General features: G+C 40.3%; 1 protein-coding gene across 2 annotated transcripts in view; it reads right to left on the bottom strand.

The window, feature by feature from the left end:
• CLPX (caseinolytic mitochondrial matrix peptidase chaperone subunit X) overlaps nt 1-8,775 on the bottom strand; it is a 45,552-nt gene extending 36,777 nt beyond the window's left edge. For both annotated transcript variants that reach the window (XM_070420755.1, XM_070420762.1), the window contains exons 1-3: nt 8,500-8,775; nt 1,370-1,530; nt 346-463 (exon numbers count right to left, since the gene is read on the bottom strand). In XM_070420755.1, coding sequence (XP_070276856.1) covers nt 346-463; nt 1,370-1,530; nt 8,500-8,578 — 358 coding nt within the window. In that variant the 5' untranslated portion in view covers nt 8,579-8,775. The remainder of the gene's footprint in view (nt 1-345; nt 464-1,369; nt 1,531-8,499) is intronic.
• Between the last annotated feature and the right edge of the window lie 16,131 nt (nt 8,776-24,906).

Genomic DNA, 24,906 nt, shown 5'->3' with positions numbered 1-24,906 from the left:
AACCAACTGAGCTACATGGCCAGGGCCTCATTCAATAAACTTGAATTATTTTACAGATATAATATATAATACAAACAAATAAAGTATAATAAAAAATTCTTAAGATCCAAATTTAAAATAAACACTTAACCAAATAAAGAAGCAAATAGTTTTCTTAAATTCTCTCCTATACACAGTGTAAAATATTACTAGTCCTGGGGATTTTTAGTATCTGGTGAACATAGGAGAGAATCATGTAAGTTCAGGAAGAAAATAACTTCGGTTTATATAATTTATATATTTCTATGCAGTTAACAATTTATAGAAAAGGTAGAGAAAAAGAACAACAATAGAAGTAATACTTACACACAAAGGTCTCTACATGTGTGCACAAGTCACCACATTTAGGGCAGCGTAGTTGGTTTCCACCTTTCCCAGAATTCCCAGAGCCTGATTTTTTACTGCTTCCCTCACTTGCTGATTTCTAAAGGTTTTGGAGAAGGAAAAAGGAGAGTGTCAATTATTAATTTCGGGCAACCATTTTATATGTAAACAAATATAAACAATATAGTTTATAATTAATCTTACAATTTTTACAATTTCTAGAATGAAATCATTTGCATAATTGATATTTCTACTATTGCTGGCACATGTAGGTATGTGCCAGCATGTATAATAAAAAGTTTTCTTTTAATGACTCAATAAGAACTAGGAAAAAAATTTCTGTAAATATAAAACTACATTTCAATTAAATTGAATTGGGTGTTATTACCATGGCAAGTAGTGATTCTTCACTTTCTTGAATCTAACTTTTTTCATCTCTAAAATAAAGATATCACCTACTTCAGAGTCACTGTTAGGATTAAGTACAAATATGAAAGCACCAAGCATTTTGTCTCGCATTTAATATTAACTCAAGTGTCAGTCAAATTAACATAATAAAAAATTTGATAATTCACTGACCCAATACAATCACCAATTATCTACTTGCTAGCTACAGAGTAGCCCAGCATTGTCATAAAGATATCCAAGATTTTTAGTAGAGGATGAAGTGGGGTTTACAGTTATGAGTTGTAAAAGTTGTATGAAAGTAGGAAGTGATGGCTATTCCTAATTCAACCCTACAGACTAATTACATAGGTTACTTAATGAAGCTTCTTTACAGCTTTTTTTTTTCGGAGGGGGGGTGTTACCGCGGGAGGTTGGCTGTAGGAACGCACTGACCACCAGGGAGCAGTTCCTGCATTGAACGTCTGCCACCTGGTGGTCAGTGCATTGTCATAGCAACCGGTCATTTGGTCAACCCAACCGGTCATAACAGTTGCTTAGGATTTTAGGTATATAGATTGCTTAAACAAGGGAACTCAAATATGTACATAGATGCCAATACCTTATTTCCATCTCCAGAGCCATCTTTACTTATTCCATCTTTTGAGGCTAAGCATGCTGGTGTTTCTGTAAAGGTTCTAAAAGGAACTCTTCGTAGAATCTGAGTTTCAAAGGTCCCAAGCCTTCCTAAAACAGGTATATGAATGCGACCACAAGAAATACCTGAAAGTATAAAAAATTTATTAGTCTGCACATCAAATATTAACATTCTTTCAATAAATACCCTGGAAACAAAAATTTGTTAAGCACAAGAGGTTGAAAAAGTTAGTTTTCACAGTAGTACAAACTGGTAAATAAACTAATATCATTAGAGGCAAAGCCCTCTCAAATACAGGCCAGACCTGGGCCTTGGACAGATTCCAGGTGAGTAAAAAATTTTTTTTCTTCCCAAGCCTGTCTTTTGGAAGTGAGGAAAGACCACCAAGGTCATAACAATGAGTGACTCAAAGTTTGAGATAAGTAGTTCAACATCTGCCTTGCTTGTAGGGGGAAAAGACCATTTATGTCCTATATTCTTATTCTTCTTATACTAGAGGCCTGGCGCACGACATTTGTGCACTGGGGGGGAGGGAGGGTCCTCAGCCTGGCCTAATGAAATATTTCAATCCTACAGGAAAAAATAGAATTCAGTAAATACTGTGTAACCACCATTCTGCTTTCAAGGATTTTAACTTTCTGACAGAAAGTTAAAATTCTTTAATAGAATGTAAGTTATTATTCAGCAAACTTTTCCTGTAAAGGACCAGGATAGTAAATATTTTCAGCTTTGTGGGCCACATAGTCTCAGTCTATTGCCTATAACAGGAAAGTAAATGTAAACAATATGTAAACAAATGGGTGTGGCCAGATTTGATCCATGGGATCATTGTTTGCTGACCCCTCATTTTTCTTACATAAATACAAAATAAATCCAAAATAAATTATAGGCAACAACAAAAGAGCCATACTGCATACTATGAGGCAGCATTTCCCAAGCTGGACTTTAAAAGTATTCCTTACACAAGAAAATTGAATGATCCTAGATTAAAGAAAATGCCATATATTTCAGTACTGAAGGGATATTCAGAACCTTGCATAAGCTAACCTACATTAATGAACTGCCAAGAAGGAAGTTCCCCATCAGTTTACCAGAGTGCTCTTAGGAGATAATAAAATAAACAACAGAAAGGGTATGTGTGTTTATGTTAATATTCAAATAAATTTAAGATACATATTGTATTTTTTTGCCTCCCTCATTTAATTCCCTGCAAAATTCTCAACTCAGGCTTTAAATTTTTATTTCTACACCTGTTAGAGCTTTTAGGAGCTCATGCACATATGTATGTATTGTATCCAAAGCCAAAAACTGGTTTAAAATTAAGTCCTTCAAACAAATAAATTGCTTAGTTATATAACTAGTTTATTAATTCCAATTTTCCAACAGTATGCAATGTTAGAATAACTAATTTCTTTAGCTATTTATCACCCTAGGCCAGCGATTTTCAACCAGTGCGCCACAAGAATTTCTAAAATGTGCAATACCTGACTATTTAGCAGGGGCACTGACCTCTTTTCCCTTAGATTGTTAAATAAAAAAATGACAACAGCCAACATAACAACAGCAGTCCAGTGTGAATGCTTTATCTTGAACCATAAATATATAGGCCATACAACAGAGTTGCATCTTATTGGTTACGTCGCATAAGGTTGGGTCTGACTGGTTAATTCTTGGTATTAGAAAGCTTTATATACAAGTATATGCACCTGATTTTTTAAAAAGTCACTTTGAGCCTTGGCTGAGTAGCTCAGTTGGTTAGAACATCATTCTGATTCACCAAGGTTGCTTGTTCGATCCCCAGTCAGGGTACATACAAGAATCAACTAATGAATGCATAAATAAGTGGTACAATAAATAAGATGTTTCTCTCTCCCTTCTTCCCTCTCTAAAATCAACAAATTTAAAAAACAAACAAACACACAAACTTTAAGTCATTTTGGAGCAAAAAGGGTAGGTAATTACTATTATTTTTTATAAATCAATCAGAAGTATACCTATTTTTTGTCAGATCAGCAAAATATATGTTTTTTGGTATGCCACAAAATTTTAGTAATTATTTATGTGTGCCATGAGATGAAAAAGGTTGAAAATTGCTGCCCTAGGCCATCATCTGTTCCACAAAGTACAAAACTGAATGCATCAAACTTCTCGGGAAAGATACAAATAAGAGGAACCAAATTTTTTCATCTCTATATAAATACCGAAAACGGTTTAAGGTTTGACACCCCAATCCCTAATCTAGACTGTAAAACTTTGCTTAACACAATTAAACTTGAAAATTAATTTTAAAAAATACAATTGATGATTTCTCTTAAGTAATGTTTTCAAAAGACATTTCAAATTTTTTCAAATGCAACATTTCATTTTTTGCAGTAAATGACAATTGCCATTACTCCCTCATAAAAATGAGATTTAAGGTAATTCATACATTTTAAGCTAAACATGTTTAATGTTTTTCCAAGGACAGAATATGATTTAAAGACTATGACAATATAAAAATCAAGTCTAGAAAAAATAATGGGGAGAGGAAATCAAGAAATGCAGAAAGTTAATGGACATTGAGGCTAGGTGATGGGTATTTGGCAGTTCATTGTCTATTTTGTGTGTGTATGAAAATGTTCATAATAAATTAATATGAAAGGTAGCAAAATAAAATTATAATCTATGTAACAAGTATAGCTTTTTAAATTGAGCCATTACAATGTATTCAAAAAGAAAACTACAATTATAACAAAATTATGTGAGGCTATTTTACTTAGATGTTTAGACAAAACTACCCTGAATTATCACATACAGTGGATATATTTTTTCCCATTTACAATAAAATATATCTTTTAAAATAGTGTTTAACAATTTACAGTACCTAATATTATTAGAAAATAAGGTGAAAGGAAATTATCTTTGGAAATTTAAGAGAAATAAAAACTGTGAACATAATCCTTTTAAAGTCTACTTGAATAGAAAAAAAAATAAGTCCCCTTAAATAACTTATTAATGCAACTATACAGTCACCCCAGAAAATACTATCTGAAAAACGTGTTTGTGTCATTTAAACTTCAAAGTTTAAGAATTTCTTTGCTGGCCCTAATGGTATGGTACTGTAGTGCTGTTTTAACTTTCTATAATCTATGGGCTATAGCCGCTATACCAACAAGATGCCATTAATACTAAACCTATGGCTCTCAAACTTGAGCACGCATCAAAATCACCTGGAGAGCTTGTTAAAACATAGTAGGGGACCTTCCCTGGTTCTGATTCCGAAGGTATGAGGTGGAACTTGCATTTCTAACAAGTTCCCAGGTGATACTGATGCTGCTGGTCTGGAAACCACACTTTTAAACCACTGTACGTACTTCTAAACAATTTAAATAACCATTCACCAATCATATAAATCTTCACAGAAATCACTGCAGCAAACTAATCAGGAGTTTTTAACCCTTTTTGAGCCATGAACCCCTTTGGCAGTCAGGTGAAGCCTACAGACAGGCCCCTTCTCAGAATGTTTTTAAATGTATAGAATACACAATAAAGAAAACCAATTATACTGAAGTTATCAAAATATTTAAAAAATATTCTTCTTTACTAACAGAATTAAGTAAGACCTAACAGCTATTATAACTACCATGATTTCAAAGATGTGAAAAGTATAAACAATATATTTTGAGATATATGCAACTGTAATGACATGAAAATATTTGTAATTTTGATTGGTGACAAATTCAGATACTGCGGCTACTGTAGATTTGTTGCCTTCATTCAGAATTGAAGGAAATGCTGTATTTCACATCAAGATTAGTGAAAATAAAGTTCATGGAACCTCTGAATTCTATCCCCAGACCCTTTTGGAGGCCTGTAAACTCCAAATGAAAAAATCCTAAAGCCAAAAAGAAAAGTATTTTTGTGAAGTGTATTTCAAAAGATTACTTGGCAGCCATGACAAAAGACAGTTAAAAGTTAAACCATTTACAAACTTCTGTTATATAGATAAAGCTTTCTGAGTTTCAGAATAAGTGTTTTTAAAAAGAAATATTAGAATAAGGTACACTTATTTTCGGGCTATTACAAAGTAGGTGAGTTATTTATTCAACTTTTAAATATTTGACTGCGTATATTCAATCTTGAATTAAGCATTCTCCAAAACATACAAATGATTCAGTTTAAAAGATAGACCAATCTTTAATTTATATTTTAGAAATATAGAACTAATGAAAAATTTAAACTATTTGCTGTGACAATATTTAAGTGCATAACGATTGATGAAATGGCAAATCAAGGTAAATGATCACTTAAACACTTGGCCTCTAACCTCTAACACAAATTGGGGGAAAATTCAAAACTCACAAACAAAATCAGCAATTTAGTACATGCTTACTGCTTTTAACCTCAAATTTTCATATTATGCCCAGGTTGTTTCATGAATTTGAAATACTTCTTAAGAAAAAAAATAGCATCACTCCTATGATAGCTTTCTTCAAGTTTAAAAATGTTTGACAGGTTTTCACTAAGGCTAGTCTGCTGCTCTGAAGATAAACACGCCAACAAAACAGAAACGTTAAGAAATAAAGATATTGAAAAGAAATAAAGATATTGTATCATTTATTCACTTTGCCTTACTTAAACTGTACTGTATTTAACTACAGAGAAAGAGAGAATTAAAATTATAGTCTAGGCATATTATGTAACAATCATGAAAATTATGGACATGTTCAAGCATCTTCATATCATTACACCTTCATGAGGTGTAATGTTTAAACAGACAAGGACAGAAAGCAGCCAGAAATCACAATTCTGATCCTACAAGTCTCACAGCCAAATTCAGACCAAATACTGCCACTCAGAATCTTTTAAATGGAATCAAGCATTTCTGAATACACATATTTAGAAAACAAATTTACTTATACATGCAAAGCACATTTTTTAAAATATACACTAAAATTTAAAAATACACGTGATGTGGGTAGAAAAAATATTTAAAATTTCTCTTTACCATAGGTTTCATATTCAAAGAAACTAATGAGGAAAAACACATTAAACTGGGTACACATAGGACATCAGGAAAAGAAAATAGATCCAGTATCTAGGATGACAATTTAATTTTCCAAATAATTTTTCAAACTACCATATAACATATTTAAAGTCTAACATGACAGACCAATGGAAATAAAGAATAACACTGTACTTCAGAGCTCTGAAATGTCCCCTTTTATTCTTAATTCATTTTACAATTTTGTGTTAGAAGACTAATTGGATCAAGTTCTTTTGTTTTTATTATGTTGTTGAAATTCTTAACTCTACTGTTTATAAGAATAAACTAGTTAAAGTTCAATTCAGATTTTTCTATCTTTTGCCTTTCTTCCCTTTTTTCAGGAGTTTTGAATAAAAATAATCCTCCTGGTGTTTTTTTAAGTCCTTAAAGAAAATATCTCTATATTATTACAGACTTTTTTAGACTTTTCTACTATGAAAAATAAACATTTTATGTAATTATGTTTTGGGAAAGTCTTAAATCAATGTGAAAAGTATTTTGCTGTTTGTCATGTAAAAATATGAAATTCTATAATGACCTTGAACACACATATACTTTGTCCATTCCGAGAAACAGTATTATTGTCTGCTCTACCAGATTGAAACTTGAAGGTGAGGCCTTGTTCACCATTCCACCTCCAGCGCCAACACAGCCCAGCAGGCCCTCAACAAATACATGTCAAGGAAAACATTTAACCCTTTGAGTGCCAACCAATATCCTAGGGACTATGCTAAAATTGCCAAGCCATTTTTGCTGCTTTTACAGCAGTTTAGGAAAAAAATTATGAATCGCAAGTAAATGAAGTTACATATTCAAAAACTTAAGGAAACCTCTGCTACATTGACATATTTAGCAATATCATCATCACTAATAAAAGCAGACTTAGAACTGGACGCCATTTCGAAGCTTTGATAGCGCTCCCGGTACTTTCGGAGAAAGACAGGAGCGCGATTGCGCTCCCCGGCACTCTAGGGGTTAAATCTGTCACTTCCAAGTGTTTGCAACTCAAATTCCTGGAATAGGGGCATGTACTTGCTCAGGTTTAACAAGGCCTTGGGACTAAACTCACACCTTTACATTTATAGATCACTTTACAAATGCTTCTGCCCACATGCTCATTTAATTCCTCTGTGAAATAAACTGTCAGAAAAAAATGCACATGTAGTAAACAACAAAAATTTTATCATTAACCTAACATTTAGAAAAAGGGGGCTTTTAAAAAATTTATCCAAGGGTCATAAGCTGTCAACCCAAAAGTGAAACGGGTGTGTCTAGAAGTGAGGTGATTATAACAGGATCCAGCCTCATAGTCTGAGAGTCATAAATTCGGGGAAGAGAAAACATGGGTTTCTTTTCCGGGACCTCCCGGCTGCAGTGCCACTTTCACAGCTGCTGATAAACAGAAGGAGAGGCAAACAGCGCCGCCCCGGAGAGACTAGGAGACCGTCCAGTTGTGATGACAACTGCCGAGACCTGAGCACCTGAACCATTTCCCGAGCCCCCGCCGCTCCCCGGCAAGTTTCCCGCAACCCGCGTCCCTGCGGGCGTCGGCGGCCGCACAATGGCAGTGACTCGGCGCGTCCCGCGCGGCCTGCGGCTGGGACAGCGGCCCGGCGCCCCGCGGCCCCTACCGGGCAGCCCCCCACCGGAGCCTCCTCTGAGCTCCCGACAGGCCCGCAGGGAGCCCGGTCGCGCTCCGGAAGAGGAATCGCAGCGGGGCAGGCAGCAGTCTTTGGAGGAGCTTTGCGTAGGGCCCGGGGACATTTTTAAGGAGAGGAGGAGCATTTTGTGCCTTTCGGGGTGTCTGCGAAGTGGGCCCATTCTGGCCCTCAAGTCCGGAGGCTGGAAAGTGCGCGAGCGGGGGAGCACCGGAGTTTACTTCCAGTTTGAGGAACAGCTGCCCTAGAGGCTGGCAGAGCGCCGCTCTCCCGGGAAAGCAGAGCGCCAGGCGAAGCGCCGCGGATCCCGCACTCTCTCGCCATGGGTAGGCCTCTGGTTCTCCCCGGGTCCCCACCGTCGGCCGGGACAGCCCGGGTCCCAAGGCTCAGGGGAAGTACTACTTAGTTACCTCTCGGCGCGGAGGCAAGCGAGGAAGTGATGAGCCGCGCGGCGACCGCTCCGCAACTACAAGCGCCGCAGCCAGACATCTCCGCGGGGCCTAGGCCGGGCTTCTCCCCGGCTCTCCTCCGAGTCTCTGGGGGCCGACTCCTACTTGCAGGGCGCGCTGACCAGGCTCCGGACCTTCCCGCCAACCCCTAGGCCCAGTGCAGACTTCGCCTGCCAGGAAGCCAGGTCTGCGCGTTCTCAGCAGCCCTCGGTCGTGTACCCAATACTGTAGACACCTAACCCCTCTCCCTCCCTCCCCTCCTCCTCCTCCCCACCCCCCGACCCGACACCCGCCTACCGGGCCCGGGGAGCGTGCGCGCGCCTGCGTCCTAGGCCTAGGGAGGGGCGTTGGCACGTGCTACGTGTGTGTACGTGAGACACCGTCGTACGGCGAGGGGAAGGGGGCGGAGACCTCGGAGCCAATGAGCACGCTGCGATGGTGGCTGGCCCTAACTGCAGGAACTCCAAGTCCCGAAAGGCAATTCTTCCGGAAGCAACTTTAATCCTAGTGTTGGGAAAAAAATTGGAGGTAAACACAGAGGTGCAGGCCGGGAGTTGTAGTCCGAACCCGTCGCAGTCAAGTCCTAGTCCTTTTCGATTGGTGGCAGGGAAGATGAAAGTGAGACCGGTGGCTTAGCCAGCCCCAAGTGGAGTCTTTAAAGGCCTTTGGCTGCCGCGGGATGTTTCAGAAATTCCTTTCGTGGGGATTCCATATCTTGGCTCCTTGTTTTCCTACTTGTAACATGGAAGTGGCTTTTTTTTTTCTTCTTTTTACCGAGTCCCCCTAGCAACAACTGTTGGATGATGGCTCTCTTTGTTTTATAAGCCAGTACTGTTGCTAGTCCCTGACTGCTTTACAATCCTTTGATGGTTCCCTTCAACCTGATCACACTCTGGTAAATCGTTCCTTCATTAACTCTCTTTGAGTCCTCTGTCTGCATGGCTGGTTCCTCTCTGGACAGCTAAAACAGATCGACCCTGTACAAGGTGCAGGATGGTGACAAATTAATCAGACTCTTACCATCTGAGTTGGCGCCAGACTATTTGTGTATTAAGATTTTGATTAACTCAGAAGCCCAGAGAAATTGCCAAGTGATCTTGGATGCTTCTAGTTCTGAATTTGGGGGGATTGGTCAAGCTAGAGTCAGGACTAGGCCACCCAAGCTATTTAGCCCTCATCAGTCTTGGATTAGAGAAATGTGGCTTCTAGTTCCGAGGGTCTGGCCATGAGAATGGGGCATTGGCCTTGGCCCAGGCCCAGGCCCAGCACGTGGTGTTGTGTTTCTTCTAAGGGAGCTGACTCCTGGTATTCCCTCAGTTTAAAGTGGCAGACACCAGAACCAGCGCCCAGGTCTTCCTCAGCTGCCTCCATTAATATAATTTTGAGGAAGGAAAGACTCTAAAGTTCTCTCAATACAGTGTTTTCAAATTATGTTCTTAGAATCCTTCAGAAACCATTGCTCTCTGGTGGGGGTGAGGAGACTAAGAGGACCTCCTCTGTCTCTTATCCCACCCCAAGGTCAATTAAAACAGCTCTGCTTTTATCTGTTTAATGTATTAGGGTTTTGTTTGGAAATAGAGTTCTTTAGCTCTAAAGCAATGTTTCAAAACCATTGATTCTAGGACAAACCTTTCCTTTTAGCAATGACCTAAGCAGGTCACATGGATCCTAACACCCAACTTAAATATTCATCCTCCCCTACCTTCTATTTCAATTACATGCACATTTCTTTCTGTTGTAGGTGGCAGGAATGGCACCAGTTGTATGACCGGTGGGGTCAGATCAAACCTGGGTTCAGCAACCTTGGTACTTGGGTTCTGGCTAGAAAATAATTCAGAGTCCAGGAAGGACCCTCAAGTGGCCAAGGAGATCACGCTGGTCCTGATGTCAGCTGATATTTTGTGGATTCTGCAACCAAAGGAAATACGTGTCCTTGACCAGAATTGAACCTGGGACCCCCTCAGTCGAAGGGGTGACACTCCAACCATTGAGCAAAACCGGCTAGGGCCAGATATGGCTGATTTTATTGCTTATCTGAGCCTGGAGCTGAAATACAACTGAGGCACAGATATTCTCTCTAAGGACAAAAGGTCAGGGGGTCCAAACCACACAATGGCCCAACCAGCAATATGCTAGGGGAGAGAAAGTCATCCTGGGGGCAAGGTCCCACCCTACAATTGATTGTCCATTGCTAGGCACCTGGGGCTTTCCATCCTGGTGACCTTCTCTACCTGGCTCATCGTTCTTGCTCTGCTCACGTCTGTCTAAATGCCTACAACACTCCTTTGTCTACAAATAATGAATTTTTAAATAAAATCTATAGATTGCTATAAAGGAAGCTAAATAAAAGCTTAATGAAGTTAAGGCTCATCTGGGAACACTCCATGGAGCTTTCCCTTTCTCTGTCTATTCTAAGAGCTGGATTTCTCATTCATTCTGTCAATGACTATTTATTAAGCACTATTTATTACATGCTGGGCACTGAGGAAATAACATTGAATCACATACACACAAAAATGTTTCCCTCATGGATCTTCTATTGTAGTGGGGAAATATAAGACAGTAAGTAAATATATATATATATATATATTCCACTGATATGATGACATAGATATCCTTATATTGTTGTGTAATATATTCTTATGTTACTCGCAGGACAATTGAGCGTTTCATTTTATTTATGGGCTGATGTTTTCTGTTTTGCCTGTATCCCAACGACTATGAGCTCTTTGAAGGCAGGTATTTTATTATATACCTAGGCCAGAAAATCTGTCATATAATCAGAGCAAATTATAATTGACAAAGAAGTGAGTGTTAATAGACACAAATTTGTACAACGGTTAATCCAACTGACTGAGTGTCTCAGAAGAAATTCCCAGGAGATTCCTGATTAGAAGAGTGTAGACTTTGCCCTAGAAAATACAAAAACAAAGGGATCTGTACACAACTGTTTAACTTTTTCTCAGTAATGTGAACAAGGGTCATGTGGCTCTGGCATTAGACTGGTGATGGTTTCATCACACCGGCAACATGATTTTGGTAGTTTCAATATATCACCCCAAATCTGTGCTCTGTAGGTCAGAATATACCTTGATTATTAGGATCATCACCCAACAAGCATGGATTGGGACACTACCTGTGTACTAGGCTCTTTGTTGGTGTAGGTCTTATAGTTGTGTTCAAATTGGGGAACTTGTACCATGGAGATTGCCGGGGTTCAGCCCCAGTGGTCCAGGGGTTCCCAAAGGTGTGGACAGAGTCGGTGAAGAATGAAGGACATGGAGACAGTGTTCAAATGATCAGCATAGCCAGGTTCTCTGTTTATTGTCCTGTTACATCTGTATTTATACCATTTGATCCTATAAGCATGCCTCTATAGTTATATCATCATATATTTTGGGTCCTCCTTTTACCTTCTACAGTTCCTTGTTTTATGTTTATAGTTTATCTGACCTTTGATAAAAATCTTCTCTCTATCTAGCTCTGTTGATTTTAATCTTGTCTAGGTTAGTCTCTGTGTTCCATTATAAGGGCTAGTTTGTTGTCTCTATTCCAAGGTCATTATCCTATTATTCTACTGTTAACTATTAGGAAATAACTGAAGGAAATTTTTTTATTCTATGGCCTAAGTAATGATTATGTAGCTTAAGCATGATTGTTCGTAGTTAAGGTGATTAACTACCCGCCTGGGACTTAGTTAAGGGGTTTTACTGATTTATTCCCTTCCCTAGCCCTGTTAATCCTTAACTCCAGGGAAACATTCCCACCTGAGGAAACAACCTTTCTCGGGGAGGTGGCTCTGGTTATAACACATAGCGCTAAGAAGGGGAGCAAACATATTAAGAACAGTATGCCATATACGCCAGGTCCCTTGAAACATATGCTGTGCAGATGTTTCTTCCCTACAGCAACTGTGTCAAGCAGTAAGGGTGGAACGGCTTCCGGCAGAGATATACCAAGACTTCCCATTTGGTGTTTGAGCACAGAGGGGTGTTAAGTTTTTATTTGCTTGTTTGTTTTGGTTTTTGTTTGTTAGAGGAGTGTTAAGTTTAAATAAAATAACATCTATATTGGAAAGGGTTTGAATGTAAAGGATCATTCTTTTTTTTATATATATTTTTTATTGATTTTTTTACAGAGAGAAGGGAGAGAGATAGAGAGTCAGAAACATTGATGAGAGAGAAACATTGATCAGCTGCCTCCTGCACATCTACTGGAGATGTGCCCGCAACCCAGGTACATGCCCTTGACCGGAATCGAACCTGGGACCCTTCAGTCCGCAGGCCGACGCTCCATCCACTGAGCCAAACCAGTTTCAGCAAAAGGATCATTCTTTAGGAACCATGTGACTGTTTGACAAAGGAGCATGTTCCATTTTGCAAGTGTACATTCCCTGAGCTGAAATTCACAGGTTGGGATGTGGGGAAGCACGGGACATGGTTAGAAAGTCTGTAAGGAAGATTCTCCGAAAGGTTGAGGGCCTCTCAGGGGGACCTTGTGAAGGCGGCAGCCTCTGCCTTGACTTTTCCCAACAAGTCCGAGCTCTTGGGTGTTTTACTGGAATCTCTATGTTTAGTCTTCAAACCCGACCTTATAGAAGCATGTGCTTTCTCAAGGATACTTACCCTGCTGATTGTATCTAATAGTTAATTTTAGTTCAAGCTGTTGTTACAATAAAAGCCTAAGGAGGCAGGCAATCAAGGCTATTTGCTTCTAAAGCAAATCAGCCCCTTAGCCTTCTCTTTCACAGAAATGTGTGTCAAGTAATCATTCATCCATCATTCAGGGTCTGCCGGTCAGCTCCGGCATTGGGACAGTGTCCTTGCTCCAGGGTATAGCCACACAGCCATGAGATGGAGCTGAGCTTGGCATCTGGGCAAAGGGCAATGAGGTTCCAGAGGCACACTAGGACCCTTCTCTCTCACTTGGCAATTCATGGATAACCTCTGGCCAGATTCCTATCAAGCCATCCCCACAAGTTATGGATTTGGAAACAGATTCATTTGAGATTTTCCTTGTAATAAAATGGCTCCTCTATTAGAAGAGTGATAGAAATACCTGTGGCCACATCTTATCAACTCTTTGGAACAAAATACGTTCACATCACACGTACTTTCAGCTCTGTTCTGACAGGTTAATGATGCTTTAAAAAGAAAGTCAAATGCAATTTTCCAGCTCAAATAGTTTCCAGGATCTACTCCACTCCTTATCTTGAGTTATTTACCTCTTGTGAACAACATAGCTGAACACACATAACTTTACATGTCTCCATTTTACATAAAAGTCTTTTTTTCTGCCGAAACCGGTTTGGCTCAGTGGATAGAGCGTCAGCCTGCGGATTGAAAGGTCCCGGGTTCGATTCCGGTCAAGGGCATGTACCTGGGTTGCGGGCACATCCCCAGTAGGGGATGTGCAGGAGGCGGCTGATCGATGTTTCTCTCATCGATGTTTCTAACTATCTCTCTCCCTTCCTCTCTGTAAAAAAATCAATAAAATATATTTAAAAAAAAAAAAAAGTCTTTTTTCCCCCTTTAACACTTGATTCTACCTTCTAAGATTGTGAACACTGTGAGTTGCTAAGTGAAAAATGTTTTATAGGTTAGAGTCAGGGAGTCATCCAATTTAGCACTGGATTTTTCAGATGAGGTAATAGGCATGTGAAAAAGCAGGGACTTGACCAAGGTGACATGAGTCAGAAATAGAAAGAGAAATAGAGTTCAAGTCTTCTGATTTTAAAACTTTGTTTCTTTTTTTTTATTATTAAATCTTTATTGTTCAGATTATTACATTTGTTCCTCTTTTTTCCCCCCATAACTCCCCTCCTTCCAGCTCCCACCCCACCCTCCGCCCTCACTCCCCACCCACTGTCCTCATCCATAGGTGCACGATTTTTGTCCAGTCTCTTCCCACATCTCCCACACCCCTTTTCCCCCCAAGAATTGTCAGTCCATTCCCTTTCTATGTCCCTGATTCTATTATAATCACCAGTTCATTCTGTACATCAGATTATTTATTCCCTTGATTCTTAGATTCACTTGTTGATAGATGCATGTTTGTTGTTCATAATTTGTATCTTTACCTTTTTCTTCTTCTTCCTCTTCTTAAAGGATACCTTTCAGCATTTCGTATAATCCTGGTTTGGTGGTGATGAACTCCTTTAGCTTTTCCTTATCTGTGAAGGTCTTTATCTGACCTTCAATTCTGAATGATAGCTTTGCTGGATAAAGTAATCTTGGTTGTAGGTTCTTGGCATTCATCACTTTGAATATTTCTTGCCACTCCCTTCTGGCCTGCAAAGTTTCTGTTGAGAAATCAGCTGACAGTCGTATGGGTATTCCCTTGTAGGTAACTGAGTCTCTTTCTCTTGCTGCTTTTAAGATTCTCTCTTTGTCTTTTGCTCTTGGCATTTTAATGATGATGTGTCTTGGTGTGGTCCTCTTTGGATTCCTTTTGTTTGGGGTTCTCTGCGCTTCCTGGACCTGTAAGTCTATTTCTTTCACCAGGTGGGGGAAGTTTTCTGTCATTATTTCTTCAAATAGGTTTTCAATATCTTGCTCTCTCTCATCTTCTGGTACCCCTATAATTCTGATGTTTGTACGTTTGAAGCTGTCCCAGAGGCTCCTTACACTATCTTCATATTTTTGGGTTCTTTTTTCATTTTGCTTTTCCGGTTGGGTGTTTTTTGCTTTTTCATATTTCAAATCTTTGACTTGATTCTTGCGCTCCTCTGGTCTGCTGTTGGGAGTCTGTATAATATTCTTTATTTCAGTCAGTGTATGCTTACTTTCTAGATGGTTCTTTATCACACCATCGAGGGTCTCATTAGATTTCCTGTACATCTCATCAAGTTTATCGACAGACTCTAGAAGCCTCTTGAGAGACCTCAAAAGTGTGGTTCTGAACTCAATATCCTCCCTTGATAGTTTTGTCCTGTTTCTTTGTCTCTGCATTTTTTTACGCTTTCTTGGTACACCCCCTAGTGGTCTTTGTGCGCAGTCTTGTTGTAGTTAAGCCTTGATTGTTATAGTTAATACTAGAGGGATTTGACCTCCAGGCCGACTGGCTGTGATAATCAGCTGTGTTTGCAGTGGAAGAACTTGTGTCCTCTAGGGAGGTGCTAATCTAGCCTTTGCCTGAGGCAATCCGGCAAATGCCTCTGTGCAGGGCTTGGGCGGGGTGGGTCCCACGGGATCAACAGGGCGGAGGAGGGAGCAGTTATGGCTGCTCTCAGTCCGTCCCCAGGGGCTCTGCCTCTCTGTCCCAGCAACAGCTGTAAACCTAGGAGGGACCGTAGCCAGACAGTCCTGCTCCTCCCGATTGAGTCTGGGTCCCTAGAGACTCGCCCGGATCTGGAGCTCTGAGTCTGAGGCTCCCTCCGGATTGAAACAGACAACCGCACCCTCAGCCACCAGCCCGCGCTGCGCGCACTCCGCACCTTAGTATTTTACTTCAGCACTGCGCCTCCTCTGATTCTCGGTTCCTCCTAGTTGTAGAACTTCCATTCAGCCAGCCTTCCTGTGGTTCTGGATGATGTCCGTTCCGTCTTTTAGTTGTATTTTTGAAGTGGTTGTTCGAGGCAGCAAACTCCGGCGTTAACCTATGCCGCCATCTTGGTTTCTACCAAAACTTTGTTTCTTAATCTTTTCTTTTTGAACCTAAAACTCCTTCTAATAAACATAAAAATCTTACCTCTCCACCAAAGATTTTGGTACAGCCTCTCAGAGAGCCATCATTCTGTTGGGAATCACTGTATCTTCTGAATAAAGGCATTTCTTTTTTTATGGCTGAACACTGATCCTTCAGATACTAGTGATCAGACATTGATGCTGCCAGGCACGTAACAGGAACTCAACATTTACCTTTTAAAAGATAAGGACTTAAAAAAAGGGCTTATGTCGATAGGTAGTATGAGATTCAAATAATACAACACTGTATAGGACTGTACTGAATACTTTCGCTATTCTCTTTTATTTTTTTAAATATGTTTTTATTGATTTTGAGAGAGGAAGGGAGAGGGATAGATAGAAACATAGATCAGCTGCCTCCTGCACACATACACTCCCACTAGGGATTGGCCAGAAACCCAGCCTGACAGAGAATGGAACAGGTGAGATCTTGATTCATGGGCTGACGCCCAACCACTGAGCCACACTGGCCAGGCACTTTCACTCTATTCTCATCTTGAGTCTCAGCAAGTGAGGTATTGTTGTCTGCGTTCCAGTTTGCAGCTGAGGAAATCCAGACATAGAGGGTTTAAGCGACTCCCCAGGGTCACAGCAGAACCAGGACTCACCTTTTTCATCACTTCCTATATCCTCCTCCAAAAGCCGGTAAGATTTAAAAGGTCTGTATAATTCCCACATCCTACCCATAAATATCTCACATCAGAGACTATAAAGCTGCCATTCCATTAAGGCAGTAACCGCCCCCCTTACCCCCCTTCCTTATTTTTCCTTAAGAATGACCTGGGTTGCCCTGGCCGGTTTGATTCAGTGGATAGAGCATCGACCAGCAGACTGAAGGATCCCAGGTTCAATTCTAGTCAAGGACATGTACCTCAGTCATCAGTGTTTCTCCCTCTCTGTCTCTCCCTCTCCCTTCCACTCTCTCTAAAAATCAATGAAAAAATATCCTCGGGTGAGGATTAACAAAAGAATGACCTGGGTATACTCAGGCCCGTGGTCAGCAAACGGCGGCTCGCGAGCCACATGTGGCTCTTTGGCCCCTTGAGTGTGGCTCTTCCACAAAATACCACGTGCGGGCGTGCACGTACAGTGCAATTGAAACTTCGTGGCCCATGCGCAGAAGTCGGTATTTTGTGGAAGAGCCGGTATTTTGTGGAAGAGCCACACTGAAGGGGCCATAGAGCCGCATGTGTCTCGTGAGCCGCGGTTTGCTGAGCCACAGTTTGCCGATCACTGACTTGGGCTAAAATAGAAGGATCTCTTACCCTTTGAGACTGCATGGAGGGACCTGGAGAGTATTATGCTAAGTGAAACAAGCCAGTCAGAGAAAGGCAAGTATCACATCATCTCACTCATATGTGGAATCTAAAGAGCAAAATAAACTGATGAACAAAACAGATCCAGAGACATAGAAGCCTGGAACAGACTGTCAAATCTCAGAGGGAAGGCTCCGGTGGGTGGGAAGAAATTACCCAAAGAACTTGTATGCTTTTATGCATAACCCATGGACACAGACAACAGTGTGGTGGAGGCCGGGAGCAGGGGCAGGTGCAGGCTAGAAGAGGTCAATGGGGGAAAATGTGGACATTTGTAATACTTTCAACAATAAAGATCCTAATATATATAAAGAGCTAGGTGCCCTCATGACCGAACGGGCGACCAGTCACCATGAAGCCCATGGAGCACCTCTCGGTCCCCCCCTTCCCACGGCCCCCAAGCTGCTCACCATGAGGGGGGGCTGGTGGTGGGGTGGGCCTGGGGACTGTTGAGCAACGGGTGGCTGGCTGCTTCGTGGGGTAGCCTGAGGAGCAGTAGAGGGGCTGGGGGGGAGGGGGGTGGAGCCTAGTGGAGCAGTCGCGGGGTTCACGGAGCGTCATATAGCGTCGCAGGGCGGCAGAGGCCATGTGCTGGAGGACAGGCTAGGCCTAGGGACTCTAACTGCACACTATTTTGTGTGCTGGGCCTCTAGTTAAATAATAATAAAATAAAATATACCTAGGCCCCTCCACTAAAGGTTTTGATAAAATAGTCTGGAGTGGGCATGGGAATCTGTTTTTCTAGAATACTAAAATCGAGAGACGCTAAGGTGTATTTGTAGAAACGAATAAGGTGAATTTTCACTTTGGTGGTAAAAGCCTGTGCTTTTACTTCTAAAGGTCTCTTTTTTAGGCTCCCCGCAGTTGCCACCACTTCCTCCCTCTGAGACTCACTGCCCAGTCTTGATATTGTAGGGAGAACAATGGGATCTACTGCAGGATGCTCATCATCCTCTTAGACCTATCCTTGAGGGCTGGTGGTAACCAGATAGCACAGGATCCCCGCCCTCCCCTCCCCCGGTCCTCAATTAAAGGTCAGTCCTTCTTTCTAATGTTCAGGGAAATGGCCAGCAGGTGGCACTAACTCACCATGTCTTCCCTCTTTGAATGGAGTTGGGGGATGGGAAGTGTTCTCAAAGCTAATCATTGGAAATGGAATACCCACTCTTGAAGACAGTGCTAGGAAATACTTGTTTCATTTTTTTCTAAAGGGTCCAGATGTCAATGGTAGCATCACTGGTGCGTGGATCCCAGCTGAGTCACTTACCAGCTGTGTGACTTCAGACAAGTTACTTCAAAAGCCTGTTTTTTCAACTATAAATGGGGGTGTTGACCTCCTAGGGTTAATGTGAGAAATAAATGATTCTTTGATCCATTGCTTCATAAATAATATATTTTTTGCTGTGCAGTGTGTAATTTATGGCTTTCCTTTTATGCCTATTGTGGACAAAAGGAGCCACATGCTAACCTGACAAGCTCAGGGAAGGCCTGCATGGCAGTCTTGCAAAATCAGAGACCTAGAGTAACCACAAAGGATGGTCTGAAATTAAACTTTAACTAAAAACAGGTTATAGTGGGTAGTCATGTCCTAGGCCAGTATTTTCCCTGACAAAGATCAACTTAGATCTTTACTGAGCCCATTTGTCTTTTTGCATCTAAGATAACATATCTGAAATGTCTGGGTAACTTGTAACCCCCCCCCCCCAAGACCCCTTGGGGCACAACCTAATATGCTGGGAGCCAGAACAGATACCACAGATTCCTTCATTATCATGTTAATTGTTCCTGCACCCACCTAAGTATGTGTCTATCATTTTACTTTTTATCCAATCCCAGTGGTCCCCCCCTCCCTGCCCCCCCCTTTGCTTTCTCCCGCCTCTCTAGTCTATCACCAATGGATTTCTTGTAACCCACCTACGCCCCTTTCCTTTGATGGCAATGTATAAATACGGTTGTAACCCGCCATTCTCCTCTACTAATGAAAATTTATGATGTAAATGTTTTAAAGAATCAAAACTAAACTCAGGAATTGTTTTTAAAATGATCAAGTAATTGGAGGTTATCAAACATGACCAGATGGTTTTTGTTGTTGTTCTTTTGCAAATCTTTTTTTAAGATGAAAAATATAATTGTTAAAATTATATGGATAAATTGAATTAGTATTTATGTCGTGGCAAAACTATCTTAAGCATTAGGACAAAATAAAGACATTTTCAGATAATAAAAACTAGATATAACAAAGTTGGAGGACTCACACTTCCTGGTTTTAAAACCAACTTCAAAGCTACAATAATCATGACAGAGTGGTACAGCCTGGCTGGGTGGCTCAGTTGGCTGAAGCATCGTCCCATACACCAAAAGGTTGAGGGTTTCATTCCTGGTATTGTCATACGTAGGTTGCAGGTTCAATCCCTGGTTGGAGGTAACCAACCAGTGTTTCTTTCTCTCCCCCACCTCCCTGTCTCTCTCTAAAAAAAAAAAAAAAAAATCAATGAACATGTCCTCGGGTGAGGAGTAAAAAAAAAAAAAAGGCAAAGTGGTACTGTCATAAGAATAGACAAATAGAGCAATATAATATATTTAAGAGTCCAGAAGGAAACCCTTACATTTATAGTCAATTGCTTTTCAACAAGGGTGCCGAGCCCATTCAATGGGAAAGAAGAATCTTTTCACCAAATGGTGCTGGTCAACTGGATATCCACATACAAATGAAGTTGGAACCCTACCTATATACATGTACATAATTTAACTCAAAATGAATCAAAAACCTAAATGTAAATGCTAAGACTATAAAGCTCTTAAAAGAAAATGTAGGTGTTAAGTTTATGATCTTGGATTATCTGAGGCAACAGTTCCTTAGATATGATACTAAAAGCATACGCAACCAGAAATAAATGAATTACACTTCCTCGAAATAAAAAAAGTTGTACTTCAAAAGACACTATCAAGAACTAAAAAAGACAACCCACAGGAAAATATTGATAAGGATCTAGCATTCAGAATATACAAAGACCTCTTAAAACTCAACAATAAAAAGACAAATAATCCAATTTTTTAAATGGGTTATAGACTGTATGTTTGTGTCCCCCACCTCCCACTCCAAATTCATATGTTGAAAACTAATCCCCAATGTAATGGTATTAGGAGATGAGGCTTTGGGAGGTAATTAAGTCATGAGTGTGGGACCTTCATAAATGTGATTAGTGCCCTTATTAAACGAAACCTCAGAGAGCTCCCTTGCCCCTCCCACCATGCATTTATATCAGTGATGGCGAACTGTTTGAGCTCGGCATGTCAGCATTTTGAAAAACCCTAACTTAACTCTGGTGCCATGTCACATATAGAAATTTTTTGATATTTGCAACCATAGTAAAACAAAGACTTATATTTTTGATATTTATTTTATATATTTAAATGCCATTTAACAAAGAAAAATCAACCAAAAAAATGAGTTCGCGTGTCACCTCTGACACGCGTGTCATAGGTTCACCATCACTGATCTATATGAACCAGGAAGCAAACTCTCACCAGACACCACATTGTCAGCACTTTGATCTTGGACTCCCCAGCCTCCAGAACTGAGAAATCCATTTCTTTCTTGCTTATAAGCCACCTGGTCTTTGCTATTTTTGTTATAGCAGCCTGAACAGACTAAGACAATGGGCAAAGGATTTGAATAGACATTTCTCCAAGGAAGATATACAAATGATATGAATAAGTGCATGAAAATATGCTCAACATTATTTGCCACTAGTAAAATGCAAATCAAAACCACAATGAGGTACCACTTTACACTTACTAGATGGCTGTGACTTAAAACAAAAACGCCAAGTATTAGCAAGGACATGGAGAAACTAGAACCCACATATAGTGCTGGTGGAATGTAAAATGGATGGCTGCTGTGGAAAACAATTTTATAGTTATTCAAAACTTAAACATAGAGTTACTACATGACCTAGCAATTCCACTCCTGGATATATACCTAAGAGAATTGAAAATATATGTTCATACAAAAACATGTACATAAATGTTTATACCAGCATTATTCAAAATAGGGAAAAAGTGGACACAGCTCAAATATTCAACTGTATAATAGATAAAATGTGGTATGTCCATACAATGGAATGTTATTCAACCATAAAAAGTAATGAAATATTGATACATACTGCAATATGAATGAACCTTGAAAACATGCTAAATGAAAGAAGCCAAACATAAAAGACCACATATTATATGAATGCATTTATGGGAAATGTCCAGAATAGGCTAATCCATAAAGACAAAGTAGTTGCCAGGGGAGTGGGGGAGGAGGATTAGGGAGCAACTGGGTATGGGATTTCTTCCTGGGATGAAAATGTTTTGGAAATAGACAGTGATAGTGGTTTTTAAAACTCAGTGAATATACTGAGTTTTTAAATTGTACAATTTAAAATGTTGAATTTTATGGTATATGAATTATATTCTAATTTCAAAAACCCGATAATTCTACCAACAACAGACCTTCACTAAAATAATATCTAAAAGATATTTTTCAGGCCCTAACCAGTTTGGCTCACTGGATAGAGCGTCGGCCTGCGGACTCAAGGGTCCCAGGTTCAATTTTGGTGTAGGGCATGTACCTTGGTTGCGGGCACATCCCCAGTGGGGAGTGTGCAGGAGGCAGCTGATAGATGTTTCTCTCTCATCGATGTTTCTAACTCTCTGTCCCTCTCTCTTCCTCTCTGTAAAAAATCAATAAAATATATTTTTTAAAAAAAGATATTTTTCAGGAAGAAGAAAAATAACCTTAAAAGTAAGGCCTAAGGTGATAAACATGTAAATAAATCTAAACAAACATGGTAATATTAAAATGCTTGCTTTGAGGGGCAAAAAATAACTAAAATATTCTGAGGGGCGAAGATACAGTTCTTTAAAATAGTTTATTGATTTTTAGAGAGAGAGTTAGGGCCAACAGAGCAACATGGGTTGACTGCCGCCACACGCCCCCTCCTGGGGATCGAGGCTGAAACCTGTGCATGTGCCCTGACCAGGAATGGAACCAGCAACCTTTTGGTGCACAGGATGATGCCCAGCCAAGTGACCCACACCGGTGAGGGCTGAAGATACTATTTAACTTTGATTTTGTTAAAGTCTGTTTATAAAAATAATTCAAGAAAAAACACTAAAAGGACAGAAAAAGTGTAAGACTCCCATATCAATATAAGGGGAAAAACTGAATAAGAAAACTATTGCTCAACCATAATGCTAACAGTAAAAGAGAAAAGGTGATTTTAAAAAATCAACAGGTAAGATGATAAAAACAAGTGCAAACACAATTAATTACCATATATATTTATGAGACTTGCTAGTTAAAAGACAGATTATTAGATTAGATAAACTAAAACTCAGCTATATACGGTTTACAAGAAACACATTTTTAAAAGACACAGAAGCCCAGTGATTCCACTTCTGGGAATATATCCAAAGAAATCCACAACACTAATTCGAAAGAATACATGCACCCCTATGTTCATTGCAGTGTTATTTACAATAGCCAAGATCTGGAAGCAATCCAAGTGCCCATCAGTAGATAAGTGGATAAAACAGCTATGGTATATTTACACAATGGAGTACCATCTCACCATAAAAAAAAAAGGAAGGAAATAGTACCCTTTGCAATTGCATGGATGGATCAGGAGGGTCTATGCTAAGTGAAATAAGCCAGTCAGAGAAAGACAAATACCATATGATTTCATTTATATGTGGAATCTTATGAACAAAATAAACTAACAAAAAAATGATACATAAGGTTAAAAGCAAAAAGATGTTAAAAGATATACTGAGCAAATACTAACCAAAAGAAAATTTGGAGATATATTATTATACAAAATAGGCTGTAAGACAAAAAAGCATTATGAGAACAAACAACATAGTTATACATATAACAATAAAAGATTCAACTTACAAGAAGGCATAAAAATTCAATACATAATAGGCAACCATTAAAATAACCTCCAAATATGTAAAGCCGAATTGAGGATCACAGAGAGAAATGGACAAATGCATCATCTAGTGGACAATTTCAACACACTCCTTACTTACTGAACAGAACAATTAACAAGTTTGAGTTAATGGTCTTATGTAGAAACCTGCACTCGATGATTAGGGAATACACTTTTTTTTTTTCAATCGCACATGGAAACTACAAAAACTGATCAAGCGCTAAGTCATGAAGCAAGACATCAGATTTCAAAGAACAGGTACCACACAGATCTCATTTGATGTATTTAAAATCTCTTGATGTTTGGAAATGAAAAACCCTAACTTCCAGTAAGCCCACAATGATCTGTTCACTGTCACCTGAAGTAGTCACCTTTTGCAGTGTCTCCCCAATTCGCCAGGATTCCCTTTCTCTAAGAATTGCCCCATCTCCTCAGCAACCATGACTAATAGGACTGCCCCTAAGCATCCCCCTCACCCCACCCTGACTCTAGCCACAGTTGGTTAGACCAGAGGTGGAGCCCCATTTCAAACTGAGCCAATCAGATTCTCTCTCCAAGAAATCTGGGCTTAGGACAGGACTCTTCTTTGACTTGAGAAATGGCCACCTCTTCTATGAATCCAGGCTAGCAAGATAGCTGATCTGCAAAGAGAATCTAAGGGTGCCTGCAAAAAGAAGAGACTGCAAAATAGGCTGACCAGAGAGAGACCTAGAAAGAGGAGGGAGAAACAGTCAGAGAGCCCATCTGAGAAGTAGAGCAAGACTGGGTTAGAGACTGAGAGAGAGAAAAACCACTGAGTGTGAGGGAATGAGAGAATCAAAACCAGAGAGAGTGATGGCCTGGGTTCAATGGCATTGCGGTTCCTGGTTCCAGTCCTTCCTGTTGTCTACCGGCACCCCAGTTACTTGTAACTAAAAGCCTTTCCTTGTTCAGTCCCACCTCCATTCCTTGGTTCTGGGCAATCACTGTGCTGGAAACCACCTATCCCTGCACTGCCTCCAACTTGGCTTGTCTAAGTTTTCTCAATCTTTCAAGACTCTGTTCTTGTCCTGATATCTCACTGACATTTTGCTCTATCACCCTAGCTGCTAGAGCGCTCCAAACTATAGAGAGCATTCTGCCTGGAAAGCTCCCTTGGTTGGAGCAGAAGCAGCCTGATTGGCCCTGCTATCTTTCGGCCTGTGCCCTTCCTCCCTGCCATCTGCTGTCCATCCCCATACAGTTCACGCTCAGTAACTGGGTGACCAGCCAGTATACAGCAGGCTGAGACCGAAACCCCAGGGTTTTTCTGAAATGAACGTTTTGTCCATCCAGTGTGCAGAGTCTCCACGGGGTAAGGAAACACCCGATGAGTCATCAGCAGTTTGGTCAAGCGAAGGCATCCTG

The sequence above is a fragment of the Myotis yumanensis genome, unplaced genomic scaffold, assembly GCF_028538775.1.
Source record: "Myotis yumanensis isolate MYYU_CA2020_CCGP unplaced genomic scaffold, mMyoYum1.0.hap1 SCAF_1, whole genome shotgun sequence".
NCBI lineage: Eukaryota > Metazoa > Chordata > Mammalia > Chiroptera > Vespertilionidae > Myotis > Myotis yumanensis.
This window is presented reverse-complemented; position numbering and strand designations above follow the sequence as displayed.